A 21732-nucleotide genomic window follows, 5' to 3' on the forward strand; every position below is an offset into this window, starting at 1 on the left:
GCCTAAGAATCTGTAAGCGATTCTTAAGCTAGATACTTTGATACACCTAAAAGGAGAACCAGCTACCTTTACAGAGTTTGGTGCCATAGCTTATGCTTATGTTGCAGTAAGCAAAATTAACTGTGGTGATACAACCTGAACATGTATATACTGTATATGCTAGGATTTTCTTGTCGCTGTTTGTTACTAGGACCTAGGAGATGATAAAGTTTAAGTGCTGCTTGTTAAGTTATATATTTAATGTCTTTATCTATTACAGCATCATGACAACAGAGAAGAGTTTAGTGGCTGAGGCAGAAAGTCCTCCTCCAGATCAAAAGCAGGAAGGAGAGGAGGTAGCTAAAACCTGCAGATCGCAGCCAGAAGACGGAGGTGCTGTAGAACGTCCGGAGCCAGAACAAACTTCAGACTCCCCTTCCACAGCTTCACCAAGCACCCGCAAAAGTAAAGACCGCCATTCAGAAGGCAAAGGACTTTCACGTCTTTTTTCAGCTTTCCTTAAGCGGCCAAAATCTCAGGTGTCAGAGGAAGAGAAAGGAGCCCAGTTACCAGTAGAGCAAGGAGGAGATCAGAACCAGGTTGATGAATGTCTGGGGGAGCAACTTGAAGATGATGTTTTTCTGAAGGCCCCTATTGCAGACCCAGAACCTGAACTTCGAACAGACCCATCGTTAGACCTTCACTCTTTGAGCAGTGCTGAAACCCAGGTGAGCAGCATTGTACAGTAAGTGTGAATTGCTGTCAAGTGGTGGGAAGTCTGTGTGGTTTTCCTTTTACTTATAAATAAAGCATATAAATGACCTCAATTAGTTTTAAGTGCCTTTGCCAATTAATTACCTTTTTCAATGAAATACCTCACTACAGTTCACTCACTTATGACTAGTAAGAAGCTCTGGTAAAGTGTAGACTAGTTCTTGTCTATTAAAGAATATTGGTTAGGCTTGTATATTTTCCATAGTTTTCCCTCTGTTTGAGGTTTGCCAGCATTTAAAAGGTAATTGTAGCCTTTGATCTTTACCACCAATAAAGATATTTTTCATATTTTTGATATACTGATCATGTGACATATCTGCTAGTAATTCTAAGCACGATGGGGATGTACCAAAAAATCTGCACCCACGAGTGTTGCCTTTTACATGCAAGTAGTGACTTTCTTTGGTAGCTTAACAAGTAATACTTTGACTTTCTCAAAATGTGTATTGTTCCGAACATTCATTTTCAAAACACATTGTTAAAGGTATTCCTGACCCAATAGTGTTAAAACCACCATCTAGCCCACCTGGCCCCCACTTGCCTCCCTAAATATAGTAAAATCTTACTTGTATTCAAGTCTGCAGTTGGTGGCTCTGCCCCTGTCTGCCTCTGGCCATCAGAAGTGGTGGTATGAGTCAAACACAATGCTTCCCCATAGGAGTGGCAAAGACTGTCAAGGAGGCAGATCAGGGGCAGAGCAATTACAAGTCAAACACAGCCCTGGCCAATCAGCATCTCCTCATAGAGATGAATTGAATCAGTGCATCTCTATGAGGAAAGTTCAGTGTCTGCATGCAGAGGGGGGATACACTGAATGGCAGTGCTTCTCACTGTGCAGCACTGCACCAGGAAGCACCTCTAGCAGCCATCTGAGGAGTGGCCAATGGAGTTTTCACTGGGCTGTAATGTAAACACTGTATTTTTTTTCTGAAAAGACAGTGTTTAGAGCAAAAGGCATGAAGGGAATGATTCTACTCACCAGAACAAATGCAAGAATATATAGTTTTTCTGGTGACTATAGTGTCCCTTTTAAGTTATTAAAATGGTACGAAAACTGTATAAAAAATGTTTGGTATGGATACATAACTGTTGCTATTTATACAAAGTGGGATTTAATTTCTATTACTATGTGAAATTTGTTTAGCAAGGAGTTAGATTTAACCACACAACATAATTTAGTTTTAAAATAATGTCTTTGACCTTTAAAATAAAGGATTTGACCTTTCAGCCTGCTCAGGAGGACAGGAAAGACGACCAAGACCCTGAACACGACCCTGAACACGACAACGAGGAGGAATCAAAGAAAGGAGAGAAACAGCCAATAAAGGTTGAAGGAGAGCTGAAAGAAACACCGAAGGTCGCCAGAAGATCTCCAAACATGCGTTGTAAGGTCACCCTGCTTGATGACACATTATATGAGTGCGAACTGGAGGTGAGTAATTTTGTCTAATACAAGGTCCATTTTTATGTGGATTACAAAACATAGTAGAGGTGGCTATCCTTGTCACAAAGAGGATATACTGTTTAAGGCAGCGATAGCGAACCTATGGCACGCGTAGCCCTCTCTGTGGGCACGCGGCCATAGGTCACTGATAGGGTGCCCAGCAGTGTATTCTCCGCGAGGCTAACAAGACATTTGTCCTGGGAGGCACTGCTTTGTTAGCCTTGTGTCCTGTGGGGCCCAAGAGCTGGCCGGTTGGCCACCTTTTGAGCACCCCCCCCCCCGACACAGGCGGCAGCTTGATTTGCGGTTGGGCGACGAGGGAGTGCTATAGTCTGAGCTCTTACTGCTCAGCTCCCTTGCGCGCCGCTTAGTGATGCCGGGAGCCGGAATATGACATCAGACTGCACGGCATCACTAAACAGTGTGTGATGGAGCTGAGCTGATAGATCAGAACTCCCTTTATTGCACAGTCTGTTTAAGGAACACTATAGGCACCAAAACAACTTTAGCTTAATGGAGCAGTGTTTGTATATAGATCATGCTATTGTCTTGCTGCTCAATTCTTTGCCATTTAGGCAAGTGAGATCTAATGTTTAAACTTCCTTTATTGCCCAGTATGTTTAATTTATAAATCTTTAAATGTTTAAATCTTCAGTTATGTTAATAGCATTTTAGACCCTGCATGAGCCTTCTGTGTGTGATTAGTTCAATTTGCAGGGCAGGCGACCACAACTTTTAAACAGGTTAACATCAAATTGAAACCATTTTTTTCCAAGCAGTTTGTGTCAGTCACAGCCAGGGCAGGTGTGGCTAGGGCTGCATAAACAAAAATTAGTCCTTTAGCGCCTTAATTGCAGAAAATTGAGCAGCTAGACTGTAGGGGTATGATCTATACGCTAAAGTCGCTTCGTTAAGCAAAAGTTTTTTTGGTGTCTGTAGTGTCCCTTTAATCTAGAATTTAATCTTGCTCTCATAATAGCATTCTAGACCCTGCAAGAGCTTCCTTTGTGTGATTTAAAGTTCAATTGACAGAGCAGAGGATAAAAAATAAATAACGCAAAGTAACATCTGATAGAAAATTAAACCTTTTTTTCACACTGTGTGAGTCTCAGCCAGGGAAGGTGTGGTTAGGGCTACAGAAACAAAAGTAATTTAACTCCTAAATGGCAGAGTTTTGAGCAGTGAGACTGCAGGGTCACCAAAACAGCTTAATTAAGCTAAAGTTGTTTTCATACCTATATTATCCCTTTAACCCCTTAAGGACACGTGACATGTCATGATTCCCTTTTATTCCAGAAGTTTGGTCCTTAGGTTTCTAGCTGTAAAACCAGGCTTCCGTTTTGGCCTTTAAGTGGTTCAAGAGTGATTATTATTCTATTACCTGTAGGATTTACTTGTTTAGGACCATTAGTTGATGAGCCAACCTAGTAAGGAAGGGTCATCTTGAGTTTAACACTTTCCCGACCAGGGACGTATCAGGTATGTCTGACAAAAAATGGTCCTTAATGAAGCTTCCCGCAGCTCTAATGTTGAGGCATAACTGCAATACCTCCCTCACTGCCGGTGGCCTCCGGAGAACACCGGGTGATCACTCCCCCGGAGTGACCACTTCTGTTCTGCTCCACGTGGTGCCCGGCAGTGAGGCAGAGCATCAGAAGCCTTCAGTCAGGCTTTCAATGCTCTGCCTGTACTGAGTGCCTCATATAAAAACAAAAATTAATAAAAAAAAAAAAATGTAACCTCTCCCTCCCCTGCCGACGATTGGTCGTCTTCTTAGGGGGGCTTAGCCCAGATAGTCCCCCCCCCTCTCCAATTTAGGACCCCCAGGGGCCATGTGACTGCTCTAATGAAGAGTCAAGATACCCCTTGTTGTCTTCTTTTAAAAAATATACACATGTGAAGGGTTATTCAGAAATTCCTGATAGATGTCAGTGTTACGTTGTAACTTGCGTTAATTTTGGGAGAGGGGGGAAAGGTTTGGAAATATCAAAGTGCTACTTGTACTTATTGCCCTATAACTTTCCAAAAAAAGCTAAGAACATGTTAACATTGGGCATTTCTAAACTCAGGACCAAATTTAGAAACTATTTAGCATGTGTGTTTTTTGTTTGTAGATGTGCAACAGATTTTGGGGGTCAAAGTTAGAAAAAGTGTTTTTTGTTTTTTGTTTTTTTTTACATTTTTTTTCATCATATTTTATAAAAACATTTATAGTGAGTTATGATATGATGAAAAGAATGGTATGTTTAGAAAAAACATTTAATGGTGAGGAAAAAAGGTATATAATATGTGTGGGTACAGTAAAGGAAAATTACAGCTAAACACAAACACGGTAAGAAAGTTGAAAAATGGTCTGGTCACTAAGGGGTTAAAGGGAACTCTATATACTATATGTGACCCACCTTTTATTTGATGTGCAGTCACTACTTTCCAGTTGAATCCTCTTTGTGAAATTTTAAAACTGTATACATTTTCATCCCTGTTTCTTCAAGCTTACAGCTACTCAGCAGATAGTCTGTCATATACAATAAGATATCAAACCAGTTTCCATTTTGAAAGGTGACTGAGAGCCATTTAGAATGAAGCAATTATTCTCGATGAATACTTTTTAGAGTTTGTATATTAACGGTCTGGAGCAATGAAAGATCTATTCCCCTGTACACAAACCACTTTTGCAAACTAAGAAATTGCAGAAATCAATGGTCTCATTCTGTTCTTCATAATGTCAACTTTAACTTCAATATCAAACAAAATACCACATGTGCTTTCTCTTGCCAGAGATATCCCTAATGATATTTATAATATAGTTGAGGCATATTTTACCACTGCCATGCTAATGGTCAATGCGCAGTAGTTGCAACAAGGTTAAATTGCAAATAAGATTAACAAACAGAACCTGAAAGCGATAACTGGCTTAAAGTTTAGCCTCTCATGACTTGCCTTTCCAGATGAGGGGGGAAAAAACATTTGGATTGTATCACAATGACTGTATTGCTCACCAGAGCCCTAATCTAGATTTGTGCTGTGCAGTAGACTGTATCTCTTCAATTCATAGCCTGCCCTTTTATAGAGCACCTACCATGCTGGATTGGGTGACCATGACAGACTAGTGTTCAGTGAACAGAGATTGGAATCTACTTGGAATTAACTCTTTGCTAGGGAGCAGTGTCAGAAAGCTCTGGAATTAACTGCATCATTGAAAGGATGTAGACATAGAATGCTAAATGCAGGGATCAGGGATTGGCAGGCATTTACAAAGCACAGAGAGTCATTCTAGAAGGCAGGCACTGTACATTTTTCTAAGGTGTGATCTGGTAGCTAATGGTTTCTGTGTTCCCTGGATGATCTAGCAAATGGGCATACATTGTGTTGGTGCCTATTGTGTGTGTGTGTGTGTGTGTGTGTGTGTGTGTTTTCTTTCTTGTTTTTTATAATAGTTTTGGGTTTTTGTTGCTTTTATTTATTCTTTTATTATTGTGAAATGTATTCCATTTTCTAACTCTAGATTTGTGTATCCCCTCCTTTTGTGTGTGTTTTATGTCTGTGTGGTTTTTAAAAACCTTTTATTTATATATTTTTATTTTTCTTAATCACTATAAAACTAGTACTGGATAGATCCCTCCTCCCTGTAACCCATTACTCCTACTTTGACGTCATCATTACTGATTACTTTTATCCAGTCAGGTGCTTTCTTATAGAGATGCATTGCATGCATATGACCAGCATTAATAAACAAATTAGAATGGCACTTGAGTCACAGGTTCTGGAATCAATCAGTGACTCCGACCCTCTAAAAACACATAAATATAAAATAAGTGGATACGGTATGCCACAAATATAAATATAAAATAAGTGGATACGGTATGCCACAAGAATAGGTTAATTTGCATATATGTTTATTATAAGAATATAAAGATCAGATTGCAAATTCCAAGATCACTCTCTGAAAAAATTTACCAAAAATCCCTCACATGACCGTAAGGGATTACTTATCTTGTGCGATCAAAGCACTCCTAGTAATCACCCCCCAAAAGTTTATTTCTTTTGTGTGTTGTTGTCTTTGAGCACACTCAAGAATACTCGAAGACAAAGTGTGTGTGAAAATAGAATCTGCAGAGGTACTCCAATACCATTCAGATCAGTTATCCCTGCATCTGGGGTTGATGCTTTTTTTCATGTTACTTTAACAAAGTCTGTTTTCTAGTCTTAGATGCCGCTGAGATATGCGCAAACATGGCAAACTTGCAAAAAATGTATCGAAAAATGAAAAGGGACACTATAGTCAATAAAACAATAGATCATGCATCTGACATTTTACCGCTCAAATATCTGCCATTTAGAAGTTAAATCAGTTTTGTTTCTGTTCATGCAGTCCTAGCCGCAACTCTCCTGGCTGTGACTCATACAGCCGGCGTGAAAAAAAAATTGTTTACATTGAATCCGATGTAACCTATTTTAAAAGTTTCTGCCTCCTGCTTGGAAAATTGAGCTTTATTTACACACAGGAGATTCCTGCAAGGTCTAGCAAGCTATTAACAGAGCAGAAGAAAACAAATTCTATATTAAACAGAATTTGCAATAAAGGTAGTGTAAACATTAGATGATTCCTTACAGGAAGTGTTTTGGAAGGCTGTGTAAGTCCCATACAGGGACGTGTGACTAGGCCTGTATAAACAAAGTGATTTAACTCCTAAATGGCAGAGAATTCAGCAGTGAGACTGCAAGGCCATGATCTATGCAACAAAACTACATATTTAAGCTAAAGTTGTTTTGGTGACTACAATGCCCTGTTAAGATCTGCAGGCTTTCACTATAACTAACAAAATCTTTTATCAGTCAGGAATGAAGTTTGTGAGCATGACTCATAGAGTTGAAATTCAGCTTTTTGATTAGCGAAATGGAGGGTTCTTTCTAATAATAGATCATACTCATTTGCTTCTGCTAATGAAACCTTAAAGGACCACTATAGTGCCAGGAAAACATACTCGTTTTCCTGGCACTATAGTGCCCTGAGGGTGCCCCCACCCTCAGGGTCCCCCTCCCGCCCGGCTCTGGAAAGGGGAAAAGGGGTAAAACGTACCTTTTTCCAGCGCTGGGCGGGGAGCTCTCTGCCTCCGATCCTCCTCCGTTCCGCCCCGTCGGCTGAATGCGCACGCGCGGCAAGAGCTACGCGCGCATTCAGCCGGTCGCATAGGAAAGCATTATCAATGCTTTCCTATGGACGCTTGCGTGCTCTCACTGTGATTTTCACAGTGAGAATCACGCAAGCGCCTCTAGCGGCTGTCAATGAGACAGCAGCTAGAGGCTTTGGGGGAAGGCTTAACCCATTTATAAACATAGCAGTTTCTCTGAAACTGCTATGTTTATAAAAAAAAATGGGTTAACCCTAGCTGGACCTGGCACCCATACCACTTCATTAAGCTGAAGTGGTCTGGGTGCCTAGAGTGGTCCTTTAAACAGATTTGCATTTACATAGTATGTTCTCCAGCTTAAATCCTACTTACATCTTTTCTATGACTCTCCAGTTTCAGAAATTTTAAGCAACTAAATCATTAGGGACATCACTCCGGTTTTCTAACATTTTTATTATATCGTATCGGAGCCTATGTTCAGCTACATCACAGCATATGCTTTCTGTATTACATCCACCTGAAGTGTTAACCCCAGAGACTGTAACGTTTAATGCAGTGTTTTTTCATATTCCGGTGCACCAGGCTATTTCAGTGAACTAGATGCAACTTTGGAGTCATGGTTCTTGCTTATAGTGTAATTTCCTGGAGTGTAGGCTCTGTGGGCTCCTCTTTGTATCAGGGGTATGTCCGTCTCCATTGTGTGTTTACAAATTATTATAACAGCTGTGAATGTGGCTAAGGTCTAAATGCTCAAGGGAGTCAACTCATGTGTCTGTGCTTTCACTCATCCCATCTGATACACACACCAGCCATAAAAAAAATATTGTATCACTTATTCAAGCTGTATTCCTATTGCTGTAATCTTTAAATTTATAAAGTTGTAGGACTTTTATTGTTGGCACGATTTCTTGTCTTTATGTGGCGTCATTAGGTGTCCTGTTTTTACATTACCCTGCGGAGCACTGCTGAATATTTTATAGCCTTCCCTTTATTTAGAAAATGGGGTATAAATGAGAGGCAAGGAATCAGACATCTCACACATGCGTCCCTCACCACATAATACTTGTGCTTAATCTAGTACAAACATCAGATTTACATCTTCATTTGACAGCACAATTACTGCTCGGAAATTAGATTGTTCTCCTCTTCTTTATATGAGTGAGGTGTAGCGTCCCTATGCTGATAAATCTCATGTCTAAACATTTCTGATGTCCAAATGATTGGTTTTGTTCTGGTTCATAGAGGCTGCAAATCCCTTTAAGTCTAACAGCAGCTGTCCACCCATTTATTAATCTATTTATTTTCGGTGGTGTCCCGCAGTTCTGAAACAAGTTACTCTGGGGATATCTTTTTCGGACTCTGTATGGTTACACGTGTCCCTCAGTCCTTTTCCCATGAAGTCTTCTCAATTATATGCAATTTCCAAGAAGGTGGGAGATACAATCAAAATGCAAACTATTTAGTGCTTAATATCCATTGGCAGTACAGCTGCTCCCCTTCAGGCAGATGGAGCAGGCAGGTGTTTTTCTGTGTTCTTGATACAGCTTGGGATTTCTTCTTCTTACATCAAAATTGCTGATTTGTCTTTTATAAAATGAGAACTTGATATACAGTCAGTTTAGTCAGTGGGCCCTAGTAAAATTACCAGTCTCTTGTTAACTTTCAGTTTTCCCAAAGTCCACAACAATGCTAACTATTTACTACGTTTTATAGCATCCGAATAGGACAGTAATATCTGTTTTTAACCAGTTAATCTCTGTGGTTTCTCTTCTGGGATTGGTACGCCAGCAAAGGATTATAATAAATACATTGCAACTCAGTGTGTCCGTATCTAAAAGGCAAAACCACTATTTTGTTTATTTTTTTTCCCTTTGTTTTCCTTTTTACCCTTGTTGACCTTTTTCTTTTTTGCTTATTTTTACTTTCTCCTAGGCTATTCTTTTTTATTTTTTTTATTTTTTACATTTATTTATTTTTATTTCTCCATTTGATTGGCCTTCTGCAATTATTGTCAATGTACTTTAAACTTATTTTAAAATGGATTCTATGTAAACTATAATACCAGATTAAGACTAATTTACAATGCAAGCAAGAGCAAAATCGTAGGGAATATGTGGATGCATGGGAAAATGTGATTGTTGTAATTTTGTTTAAAGATTGCTGTGACCAGTATTGCTGACCCTAGTACCTGGTTCGATGTATAGAGAATTGAATGAGTGTTACGCAGCAAGAAGAATATATAGTTCTCTGGCCAATACCGCAGAGTCAAACTGATTATCTTTCTGCTTTACCACAAATATAGTCTATGCTCTTTATTTGATCACGTTAGAAGTATATTAATGGGTTTCTCCAAGCATCATAAACACTAGAGCCTCCTTTAGTGGTCATGATGTCATGAGCACCGTGGTCCCATTTCCTGGGAATAGGGCAAACCGTTTTGCATTTGTGTGCCCTCTTACCTGGCTCCCTACTGGGCACCTACTGTCCTCCTGTTGCTAGTGACCACATCTGGTTTCTTCAGCGCTGTGATACTGTGCATTGGAATATGAAAACTCTTGTTCCGGGCTGGCTGATGATACTACAGTGACACGCGTGGCTGAAGGTGGAATTACAGCAGCAGAGGGGTTAAACTCGGAATGTGCAGACTCTAGACACCATTACGATTTTTTTGTATTTTTTTATTCTTTATTTAGAGGTTTTTATATATTGTGAAGAACAAAGAGTAATCAGAATAAACATGTTGACTTGATATGGGTAGATAAACAATGTATGGAGTGCGTCTACAAAAGCAACAACTTTTGGTCATTATTAGCGAAAGTTGCGACTGATCTGTACCGTTGTGCTTTGGCGTTTGGGACTTTCTCTTGTGTCAAGTCCGCGTCGGACAATCAGGTGGGGCTCATTTAAAGGACCACTATAGTGCCAGGAAAACAAACTCGTCTTTGGACCCTATCCCCCACCTCCAGGGCCCCCCTCCTGCTGTTCAGAAGGGGTCCCTCGGCGCTGGGGAACTCTCCTCCTTCTGCCGACTTCAGCTCCAAATGCATATGCACGGCAAGAGCCGCGCACGCGTTCAAACAGCCCATAGGAAAGCATTTCTCAATGCTTTCCTATGGATGTCCAGCGTCTTCTCACGGTGATTTTCACAGTGAGAAGCGCGGAGGCGCCTCTGGCGTCTGTCAATGAGACAGCCACTAGAGGCCAGATTAACCCTAGTGTAAACATAGCAGTTTCTCTGAAACTTCTATGTTTACAGCTGCAGGGTTAACACTAGAGGGACGTGGCACCTAGACCACTTCATTGAGCTGAAGTGGTCTAGGTGCCTTTAGTGGTCCTTTAAGGTCTTAGCCGTGACCCTGACCGAAGGTGATTTACTTATAGCTCGGGAAAGTAGCTGGGGTAGTCGTGTCAGTCCTGAGTGTGGTCAATCTTTATTAGAGTACTTTTCACTGTATGAAATATAAATCTCTGGGTGGTTCAGTTTTATCTATGGATCTTATTGGTGTTAGTCATTGGTGTTTAAGACTCTGGCAGTGAGTGAAGAGTGACCACTTCTAATCACTGAAGTGGTCATGGTGTGTGAAGTAACTCTTTAAAGTTAATACAAAATATTACAGTAAATTGACTTTGAAAAAGCAGGCTAAAACAGACAACCTGTGATTATATAGCTGGATTGGAGAACCAAACCAGTTATTTTTTGTCTACATTTTACAGTATGGTTTTAAATCGCTACAGTTGGGAGTTTAGTGAATAAATCCCACAGTGTCATTACATTATGTGGTCGCAAACTATTTACTGCACAATAACGAAACTTTATTTATTGTATAGCAAAATCTTAAACTTTACATTGTGTAAAGTTATAGATCTTAACATTTTCCATTTCACTCCAAGGATGCACACATACTTAAAATATTGATTACACACTAGAAGAGACATGGCTTATCTCTTGAGTGAAAGCTTTTGATCTAGTCAGTTATTGTATTTTGGTTTATCTACTGTAACACAAAGCAGTTAGGTTTATCTTGCTCTTACTACCCACCACAAACCTACAATATGCACCAATGTTAACTAACAGCACCACCAACGTTACTGCAACTAGGACAGCGAGAAAAATCACTAATAGGATTCAAGCTCACTCACTTAAGCCTAACCCAAACTCTATATGCAGAAGGCACAGGTCCATGGAACATAGATCAGAGCAGCTATAACTGTAGAACTGAAGCAGACACACAACCCAGACCACCTTATGCATATGTTTCTATAACTCGACACGTGTTGTCATGGATCCAGACAAAGTAACACTGTATCATGGGCACAATCTATCTAGTTCTTGCAACTGCTATTGTGTATATACCCCATTTGTTAATAATTGTCGACAATGTTGTTAAAGTGATAACTCTGAACAATGTAACCAATCATAACGTATGTACTGCTCTGCAACCCTATGGATGTGCAATGAAAAATTAATAAAAAAATTAAAAAAAGCCATTAGGTTTACTAGACTTTGACTTAGAGGAATGCTGGCTGTTGCAGCTTACGGAAGGTATTTGTACATGTAACAATATCAGAGTAAAATATCAAAAGGGTCCTCTGTAGCAAATCATAGCATTAATGGAGATTATTTCCAACGAGTGAATGGACTTGAACAATATGATATAATACAGAGCAACATTTGACTAAAGTTAGATTTCATGCTAACTTTTTCAGCGTTTGGCCCCACATTTGTCTATCGTAGTGGTAGTATACTATTTATGGATGAGCATAGATGTGGATTTATGGATTCCGAAACACTGCAACCGCAATTTGCCAGACCTCACATGACAGCGGTGTTAAGGTGAAGATATAAAACATAAACCATGTAAGCTGTCCTCCCTTCACTCATACAATAGTGCAACAAATTCTGTCATTACTCTTTGAGTTGCAAGCATAGTTTTTGTTTGGCTAGTTTTTAATTGTTTAATATTACAGTTTGATCATTTAACCTATGCATCATTCTACCCTACCTAAACTCTCAGGCTTTCATTTCAAATGTCACAGCTGTGTGTATGTCTTTTACAGAAACATGCAAAGGGACAGGACCTGTTTAAGAAAATCTGCAGCCACCTGAACATTCTAGAGGAAGATTATTTTGGCCTTGCAGTATGGGAGTCTCAGACCGGCAAGGTATATAACTAAAGTATAAATGGAGATAATAATAATGTGAACTTTTTTTTTTAAAAAAAAATGGTCCTAAAAACTGATCGAACATGGGGTTATGTTTATTTTTTTATTTTTTTGTAATCGCATAATAGCAAAAGATCATCACAGATAGAGCTTGACTAAGACACATGGTGCTTTGGACACGGGTTTCATTTTCAATTCATTATCTGGTGCTGTGGCTAAATCTTTGTCTCTTAATTACTTGGTTCCCCCAGCACCCACCCCAGTCAGACTTTATTGTCTTCCAAATTAATCCAGACAGGATGAGCTTCTGAATGGTTGACCGCACTCACCCAACACACACTGAAAGTTTCTGCTCAGCATCTCTGGGCAGACAGAATGATTATCAGATAAGCTATATACTACACTTCTTGTCTGTATAAGACAGTCTCTTGTAGTTCAGGAAAGTCATAACTTAAAATAAGAATTTAGTTCAAATACTGTCACTAGTCCAAACTGACAGCTGATTGTGGATTTGTTTTTCACTTGCAAAGTAACATAGTCTGAATGATAGGTGACTGTGTATGTGCCTGTTATATTATATGCATTATCATTTTTTCTGATTAGACAAATCCTAGCAACATCAAGTATATTAACAGGCAGACAATTTTGCAAAAACATGCCCTTACAATTCGGATAACTAAATGTATTTTTATTACTAGTAATAGAAATAAGTTAAAAATAGCAAGTCTGAGTAGAAAATCTGTTGTATGTGTTAATATATTTCTTCTCTGCCAAGAGACACTTGCTGTGAATCCTCATTAGTTCTAAAAGGGCATGGGTGGCTCTGCTGGTTAGAAGAAATGCAAATAGTTTTTCTTTCTCTTTTAGGTTTGGCTTGATCCGGTCAAGGACATCAGAAAACAGGTGCTTGGTAGGTAAACTCCACACGTTTGCTGTTTTGCAGAGGGATAGTCAGGGATGCTTCATTCTCAGTTTGACTAGGATATTCACTAAAGCAAGAGTTCAAAGTGAATTTCAAATATAAGGTCATGGGGAAGAGAGAAAGAGTGAGAGTTTTTTTTGGTTTGTTTGGTCACTATTGAAATCATTTTTTTGTTGTTCTTTGGTCAAAGTGTGTACAACTACGTACCTAATTATTCTGGAACCGGCAGTGAACCAGAATCTGAAAGGCACACACTTCTAAAACTACTTATATATAAATCTGATATTTGTTCAGTAGTTCAGAGCTAAAGCAGTTGTTGAAAACCTAAAAATAAAACAAGTAGTAAAAAATCAGTGGCATGACTGTGCTGCCATTTTACCAGCAGTTTTTTTTTTTTTTTTTTTCCCCACACCTACAATAAGATGCAGCTGTATTTGAGTGGGAGGAAAAATCTTTTGAAGTTTTTTCACTAAATCCAAATGTGCACTACACTTACAAAATTTGGTTAAATTACTTAATTAAATCCCCAAAATGCTGGAGATGTCAGGAGGAGAGGGAGGCCTTGATACATTTGTGGTGGGAATGTGGAGCCATCATCCCATATTGGGATCCAATCCGAAATCAGAAAAAAAATCCTGGAGGACGACACGGAATGGTCAAAGGAATTGGCCCTACTACACATCACCTCACAATCCATCTCTGGATACAAGAAATTGATTCTACGCCACTTATCGAATGCGGCCAAACCCCTTATACCTGTTTACTGGAAGCGACCTGAGATCCCCACGAGGGAGGAGTGGCTCCACAGGGTCGGAGACATACAGGCGGCGGAAGCACTACAGGCATCATTGGCAAGTTGGGAAACCAGGCACGCGGAGACGTGACGGTCATGGTTCTCATACAAAGCAGCGGGCCACGACCCCCATCAAAGCTATAATTGCCGTAAGCCTCCCTCGGGAAGTCTCTCCAGTTCTGGCGAGGCCACTCACAAACACCACTACATGACAGACCATACCCCACAACCACTCGTGACTAGCGGGCGCACGAGGGCACACTAACCCGCAACTCCACACGTCAACCATAAGGCCCTGTGCTACCAACTTCACGGCCCATGAAGTAGACTACGGGATACCAAACACAGGCAGGTGACTAGAAGACCACTTACACAACCCTGGTGACTTGCTCATTGGAGGGACAGTTTGGGAACACCTCTAATATCAGCTCCCCAGTATCTCAAATAGGGATCCGACACCCTGAGACGGGCAATGTACACACAGACTCACCGACCTAACTACGGCAGACTGTAGAACAGACGTAGACTAACTTGCACTCCCCAGGATACACGCCATGCGACGTACTTATAGCTGGACACCGAATATTCCCCATACATTTCGTACAAACTCAGGACTCGCGCATCGCTTAGGATCTGCAACTTGGAGACCGGGGGAAGACTCTCTCGTATCTACTACCTTTTCTTCTTCTGTCCTTTCCCAAACAAACGTAATATACCTCCAAAAGCCTTCATACTGTAGGAAATCTCAGCCTCATACTTGGTGGAGGGAATACGCTTACAGTCATACGCTTACACCACGCCTTGGATGACAATCATATGTGCAATCATATATGCATGTCCATGTATAGAACAAGTTTAACTGATGAGACAACGCTCTCATGATGTACTTATATAAAATGCAATTATACTCTTCATGTGAAGTAACAGTGTAACCAAGCACTGTTCCAAAGACTGTTATGTTGTATTTAAAAAGATTAAAGGGAAACTCCAGTGCCAGGAAATGATACCTCTGCTCTGAAGATTCAGCAGGACTTGGTTGCTTGGGAGTGCTGGGTGTTAATGCTGTTTTAACCCCTTAAGGACCAAACTTCTAGAGTAAAAGGGAATCATGACATGTCATGTGTCCTTAAGGGGTTAGGGGCCCAGTCTGAAATATAAGGTCTGAGGTTAGAAAAAAAAAAGAAAGAGAAAACACACTATTATGGGTGGGGAGGCATGGGGCTATTGCGGTAATTAATTAGAGATGAAAAACTAAAAGGAGAGAACATTTGGGATAAAAAGATAGGAAGGATCAGATAGGTGAAAGTCATAAACCATGAACATAAATTTACTAGATTATCAGTGAGAGTAGTAACACTAGCTAAACAAACAATTAACAAAGTCTCTTAGAGAATGAACATAAAATGACATGATCATACCAGCTTTAAGAAAAACAAAAACAGAAGATCAGGATGGGAGATATAGGTATCAATTAAGTAGTGATAGTATAGGGAGGGAGATGGAATAGAACACAATTTTAAAATAAGAGTTTAAAGGAAACAGGAATACAGGTATTCTTGAGTAGATCTTCCAGAGATGATACCTCTGCTCTGAAGATTCAGCAGGACTTGGTTGCTTGGGAGTGCTGGGTGTTAATGCTGTTTTAAGGGGCCCAGTCTGAAATATAAGGTCTGAGGTTAGAAAAAAAAAGAAATAAAACACACTATTATGGGTGGGGAGACATGGGCTATTGAGGTAATTAATTAGAGATGAAAAACTAAAAGGAGAGAACATTTGGGATAAAAAGATAGGAAGGATCAGATAGGTGAAAGTCATAAACCATGAACATAAATTTACAAGATTATCAGTGAGTAGTAACACTAGGTAAACAAACAATTAACAAAAAGTCTTAAAGAATGAACATAAAATGACATGATCACAGCAGCTTTAAGCAAAACAAGAACAGAAGATCGGGATGGGAGATATAGGTATCAATTAAGTAGTGATAGTATAGGGAGGGAGATGGAATAGAACACAATTTTAAAATAAGAGTTTTTAAAGGAAACAGTAATGCAGTAATTCTTGACTTAACATTTTTTTTGTAGTGGTTATAAATATGGGTCAGGTTTAAATAAAAGCAGCATTTGAAAACAAATTTCTAGCTGACATTGTACTGATTGTTAAAGAAATATCATGCATAATAACCAGGATTACCATGGGTGGCAATCCTTTTGCCTCCTATCAATGATTCAATCTGTTTTTTTTTTTGTTTGTTTGTTTGTTTTAATACAAACAATGCCTCTAGAGAGAGATTGGAAAGTAGGAAAACAAACTACAAACCCAATATGTCTTCAGAGAGCTAATAAAAATGCTATTCTTTTTTTCAATTGTTGAGACTAATTAAAACACTTTCCTACATTTTAATCTCAGGAATTTGGAACATAAAAGAAAATGCAAGGAATTGTACCGTATTAAATCCTCTTCCTTTTGCAGTAGTGCATGTTAAGAGTAGAATAATTAAAACATCTCTTTGGGTGAATGCAAGGATCTCTACATCATAAAAAGAAGGCTAAGGTTCATTTGGGGTCTGAGGTTTTACAGTAACATGAAAATAGCCAGGCTGCACCACTCATATCTTATTTGCCGTTAGATTTTGTGCTGTGCTGTTCGTCAGTCTAGGGACCATTGCACTTGTAAGTATTCTCTTTGCGGGATCTGTAAATGTTGTTGATATTATTATTGCAGTATTAATATTTAAAGTGCAGTAGCTGTGTTTTTCGTTTTGGACTCTGTAATCTGCACAATGGAGCTTAGAGATGGGGGGTGGGCACCTAAATCTTTGGCGAACGTCTATGTTTAGAACTGATGGGCAGGGAGGGAGTGAGCAGACAACACTGATCCCTTTCCAGATGGCTCAACGGCCCCCTGTAAGCCTCTTTAGCTGATGAGCCGTCCGAGCCACGTTGTTGAGAGATGAATTTGCACCGTTAATGGTGTGCTTTCCTCCTCCTCCTGCTCTTCTTTGCAATGTTTTGTTCTATAGCAGATCTACTTGCTGCTTCATACGTATGACTCCTCCACTTCTTCAACTTGGAAATTACTTATTTCTTACTTTTTAATATCGTTTTGAGTACATGATTATATGAGACTTTCAGAAACAGGACTATCAAAAGTGAGATGTTTATTTGCATTTGTAGAGCTGGATATGTATCACATCAATCCTTAAGGTACACTGTTTGATGCTTCTCAGCTTTATCCGCTAAAGTGAGAATTATTGGGAATTCCGAGTGTTTTAAAATTTTATACCAAAATAGCCAAACTAAAAGTGTTGCTGACATGATTTTTTTCCACTTAATATTTCCGCTATTTTGATCTTAAATTTGAAATTTGCTTCCTGACAATTCTAACCTACCTGCCTCAAGAATACATTTCAAGGAGAAAAACTAAAATTGGCCTGTCAGTATGAGCATGTGAATATCAAATCCACTTGAAATTGTATGTACACAGAGCCAGATAAATGTGGGTGTTTTTTTTATTTCATTTATTTGGTTTTATCTGCTGCAGCCTGAAATACAGGAGCCATACTCACAATGTAGGGCCAGGGTGACAAAGGTCTCTTGACTTGGCACCATTCAAAATCCCCTCCATAAAAGTTGGCTTTGGCATTGTATATACAAATCTGTATCTGATTTGTGCCTTGATTAGCAACTGAAGGGCCCAAATGTGGCCTATTTCTTTTTCAAGCTGATTGCACCAAACCTTTTATGCTTCATGACCTATAGGGCAGGCGGTGACCTCTTTGTTTTCTCTTTGACTCAGCCTGCTTGTTCTAGATGGATTTTAGAGATCAGAAACACAAATTCAACTTACAACATAAGATTACATCTCCGTCTTACTCTCAAAAATGTGTCTACTAGATCTGAATTTTCTTATAGGCCAAGATAATATAAATGTAAAACATATCTAAAAAAATAAAAGTATTGGAGATTGCTCTGTATGTAGAATGTAAGCTCAGCGCTCCACCCCTCTGTTCCTGTACGTCAAGTGGTCTGGTTACTATTACATGTATGTTAGTCCACCCATTGTACAGCGCTACGGAATCTGATGGCGCCATATAAATAATAAAATAATATGTAGTCCCCTAACTGTATTCTGAAATGAGTGTTCGCTCATAAGGAACATAAGCTGTTTTACATAAAACTTTTCTGTACTTTTTTTTTGCCTTGTTTACGAAAGACAAGACACGACAAAGGTGTTAAATATAACGAATTTAAATTCAAAACATTTGCTAAATTAAGCACTATAGTATTAGGAATACAAACATGTATTCCTAAAACTACATAGCTTTACTATTTTGGTGTTTGTTTAAAATGTGAGGTTTACTTAGATTGATGATCACAGCGGATCCAGTACTTCCAAAGGGAAGATTTGGGAAGATAGTGTGCATGCATACCTGCATGCATGAGGGACAGCAGCCATACATATTTTCTAGTCTGACTCTGTAAGCACTTCTAGTGTCTGTCAGGAAGACCGCAACTAGAACTGTATGTTAATCCTGCAATGGAACCTTTGCAGTTTCTACAGCACAATAGTGAAGAGACAACGGCAGTTCCCTTTAATTATGGTTTTAAATCATCCAGTGTGATGTTAAAAGGACACTATAAGCACCAGACACACTGCTACAGAACACCATCTGTGGTTACATTGCCCAAGTCCACCTCTAGTGGTGCAAAGATTGCAGGACCGACGTTCATTATCTCTACACTGTTAGAATCTATGAGGAGATGCTGACTTGTAGCACAGGCACACTAAACTCCCATGGTAAACATTGGATTTGTAAGGTCAAGATTGATTATCTCAGCCTGAGGAGGCAGCGTGGCCATACAAAGACTGGTGGGCAGGAGGAGTAAAAGTAAGTAAAATGCTTTAATTAATTTCATTGGGGTGAGGGCAGTCTTCTAACTAGTTACTAAAACACTAGTGTTAGGAATACTTTCTTGCATTCCTAATGCTATAGTGTTTCTTTATTGTATAGCTGTTGTTGTCATTTTTGAAGAAGTTTTATAATGTCAGGTAAACCACTTAGAATCCTTTTGAAAATATTTGTATGGATCCATTTTCTTGGGGGAATTGGATTTGGTGGAATTGGTTTGTGGTATACCTGTGCACAAGTTGGTAAACGGCATCATTACAAGACAGATTATGTACGATTACCAGCTCACACTTTATAATGACTTCGTTCCTAATGAGGCTTTAATTATCTGTGCTTGAAGTGCATTAAGGTACACCTTTCCTGCTTGGTCCCAGTTCTAAAATGTTATAACCCATTTCATCTTTCTGTTTTTTTCATATTCAGGTCGTATGCAAGGCTGTATAAACATAGAAAGTAGTAAATGTATAGCAGAGAGTAGTAAATCAAGAATGGAAATAGTATCTACTACGGTTCAGCTTTTTCATGTACTGCCAAACATGATGAACTTGTGTGTGTCTAAGAAAATTGAATTCTTATTAAAGTGATTCTTTCACCTCAAACTTAACCTTTCTCCTATTGTTTCCTCTTTTCTTCCTCTTTCAGAATCTGTTCTTTTCTTGATTTCTGATCTATTTCTCTTTAAAACATGAGACAAGGTAGGGACTACTTTGTCTTAGTATTTTTCCTACACTTGACCATCTTGACAAAGAGTGGAGCTCAGGGCAAACTTTGTAGAAGTAGAGCTTGCCTTAAAGGGACACTATAGTCAGCCAAACAAGTTTAGCTTAATGAAGCAGTTTTGGCATATAGCTCATGTCCCTGCAGTCTCACTGTTCAAAAAAACTTTTAAATAAGTTACATTTTGTTGAAAATGAAACTTTTTTTTTCATGCAGGCTGTGTCAGTCAGGTGAGGTGTAACATAATCAGAAACAAAAGTAATTTAACTTTTAAATAGCAGTGAAACCTCAGGACCATGATCTATGCACAAAAACTGCTTCATGAAGCTAAAGTTGTTTTGGGGACTGTAGTATTCATTTTTGTTAACTCCCCATTGTAAATAGTCAAACTGCTTAGTAACGGTTTAACTTCTTACTTGGAGTCCTCTGGTGCCCCTCTTTATCTCCGCTCAAGCAAAAGCGTCTGTATTGAGCTAAGACTGCAGTGTAGTGGTTATGGTGCTTGGAATGTTCTATTAACAATGGAGCCACATAAAATTTCTTACGTTATCCCAGATTTTTTTTGTATTTGTATTGAACAAAGTACATGCATAATATAAACAAAGTGTTCCTTCTCAGAGGCAGTCTTCTCTCAGCAGCTGCGCTATGACTAATAATCTCCACAAAGTACATTGGGCACACATCAAAGGTATTATGTAGGAAGTGACTTTAGTGGCTTTTAATCGGACAGATGCATAATTTTAGACACATATAAAAACATTTATCAAAAATTTGTTTTCTATTCTCTAAAAAAAGGCATAGCATCTATTTACCAAAACCACTACACTAATATGTAGTGGTTTTGGTGCTTAAAATGTTACTTTAATTTAATATTGTCTGGCTTACAAACCAACAGTACATTGACAGCTACCCAGACTGCAATTATTTCTTTAAGTAGATATACTACCGTCAAGTCAGGGACGGTTTTTGTTTATCACAGTAAACCTTGTTGAAATAGATATGCAACAGAGGTATGTTTAAAATATCTCTACAGCTATTTCAAGTACTGGTGCCCTCATCTTGGCATTGAGTATTGTGTGCAAATGTGCCCATGGTAGGCTTCCAGTGCATCCATGTTTTAGGTGCCTTAAGCTGCATGGGTAACAAAACATCTACCTTTTTAGGCTACACTGTGCCTTGACAGACCAACCAATGTAACTCAAAATAAAGAAATAAAATAACCTATAGCAAAATTTTTGAGGAAATGTAGCCTTTTTGTTTCTTGTTGCACACTAGACGGAAACCACAGAGGTGTTTGTTCCGTTTGACAATGTTTTCACATAATTTTTTGAAACTATTTTAAATGGATTCTTATGCCCTCTGGTGGTATTTATACAGTGTCTTGTAAATGTAATTTGCAGAGGTGGGGGAAGCATTACAAATAATCTGTTTCATAGCAGTTGAGTCCTTTTTTTCTTTTTTTCTTTTTCTAATTTTGTCCTTGTATAGAAAGTCTGGTAACACACTTGATATCAACACACATGCAGTTGTGTCTGTTACTCCACAAGGCCATACAGGTCACAGTGGGTTCCATTGTGCACGAATCACAGACCTAAAGCACTGCGTAAACTGGCCATTCTGAGAAACAAGCCAGACCTACATCTAAAATATCAGGTGGATTGCTTTGTTATTTTTTTTTTTTCAATTCTTTATTTTTGTGAGTTTTTGCATATGATACAACATATTTCGCTGAGTAACAAGTTAAAAAATAATAACATTACTTGTATGCAAACGTGACCCAGCTGGGTCAACTCCTTTTTATGTTTTGTATGGGCTTGCGCTCCCAGGCTCATCTATGGGTGGTCCTAGGACGGGTGGTTTGGGGGGTGCTGGGGTCGGGCCGCATGCGCCTTATGG

General features: G+C 39.1%; 1 protein-coding gene across 20 annotated transcripts in view; it reads left to right on the top strand.

Annotated features, from left to right (window-relative positions):
- The window catches only part of EPB41 (erythrocyte membrane protein band 4.1), a 403184-nt gene that overhangs the window by 42496 nt on the left and 338956 nt on the right, over positions 1 to 21732 (top strand). For 14 of the 20 annotated variants that reach the window (XM_063454186.1, XM_063454293.1, XM_063454319.1 and 11 more), the window contains exons 2-5: positions 260 to 707; positions 1967 to 2185; positions 12388 to 12492; positions 13360 to 13402. In XM_063454186.1, coding sequence (XP_063310256.1) covers positions 264 to 707; positions 1967 to 2185; positions 12388 to 12492; positions 13360 to 13402 — 811 coding nt within the window. In that variant the 5' untranslated portion in view covers positions 260 to 263. The remainder of the gene's footprint in view (positions 1 to 259; positions 708 to 1966; positions 2186 to 12387; positions 12493 to 13359; positions 13403 to 21732) is intronic. The other 6 variants (XM_063454338.1, XM_063454232.1, XM_063454242.1 and 3 more) reach the window with 1 other exon arrangement.

This window comes from Pelobates fuscus, chromosome 1 (genome assembly GCF_036172605.1).
Source record: "Pelobates fuscus isolate aPelFus1 chromosome 1, aPelFus1.pri, whole genome shotgun sequence".
NCBI lineage: Eukaryota > Metazoa > Chordata > Amphibia > Anura > Pelobatidae > Pelobates > Pelobates fuscus.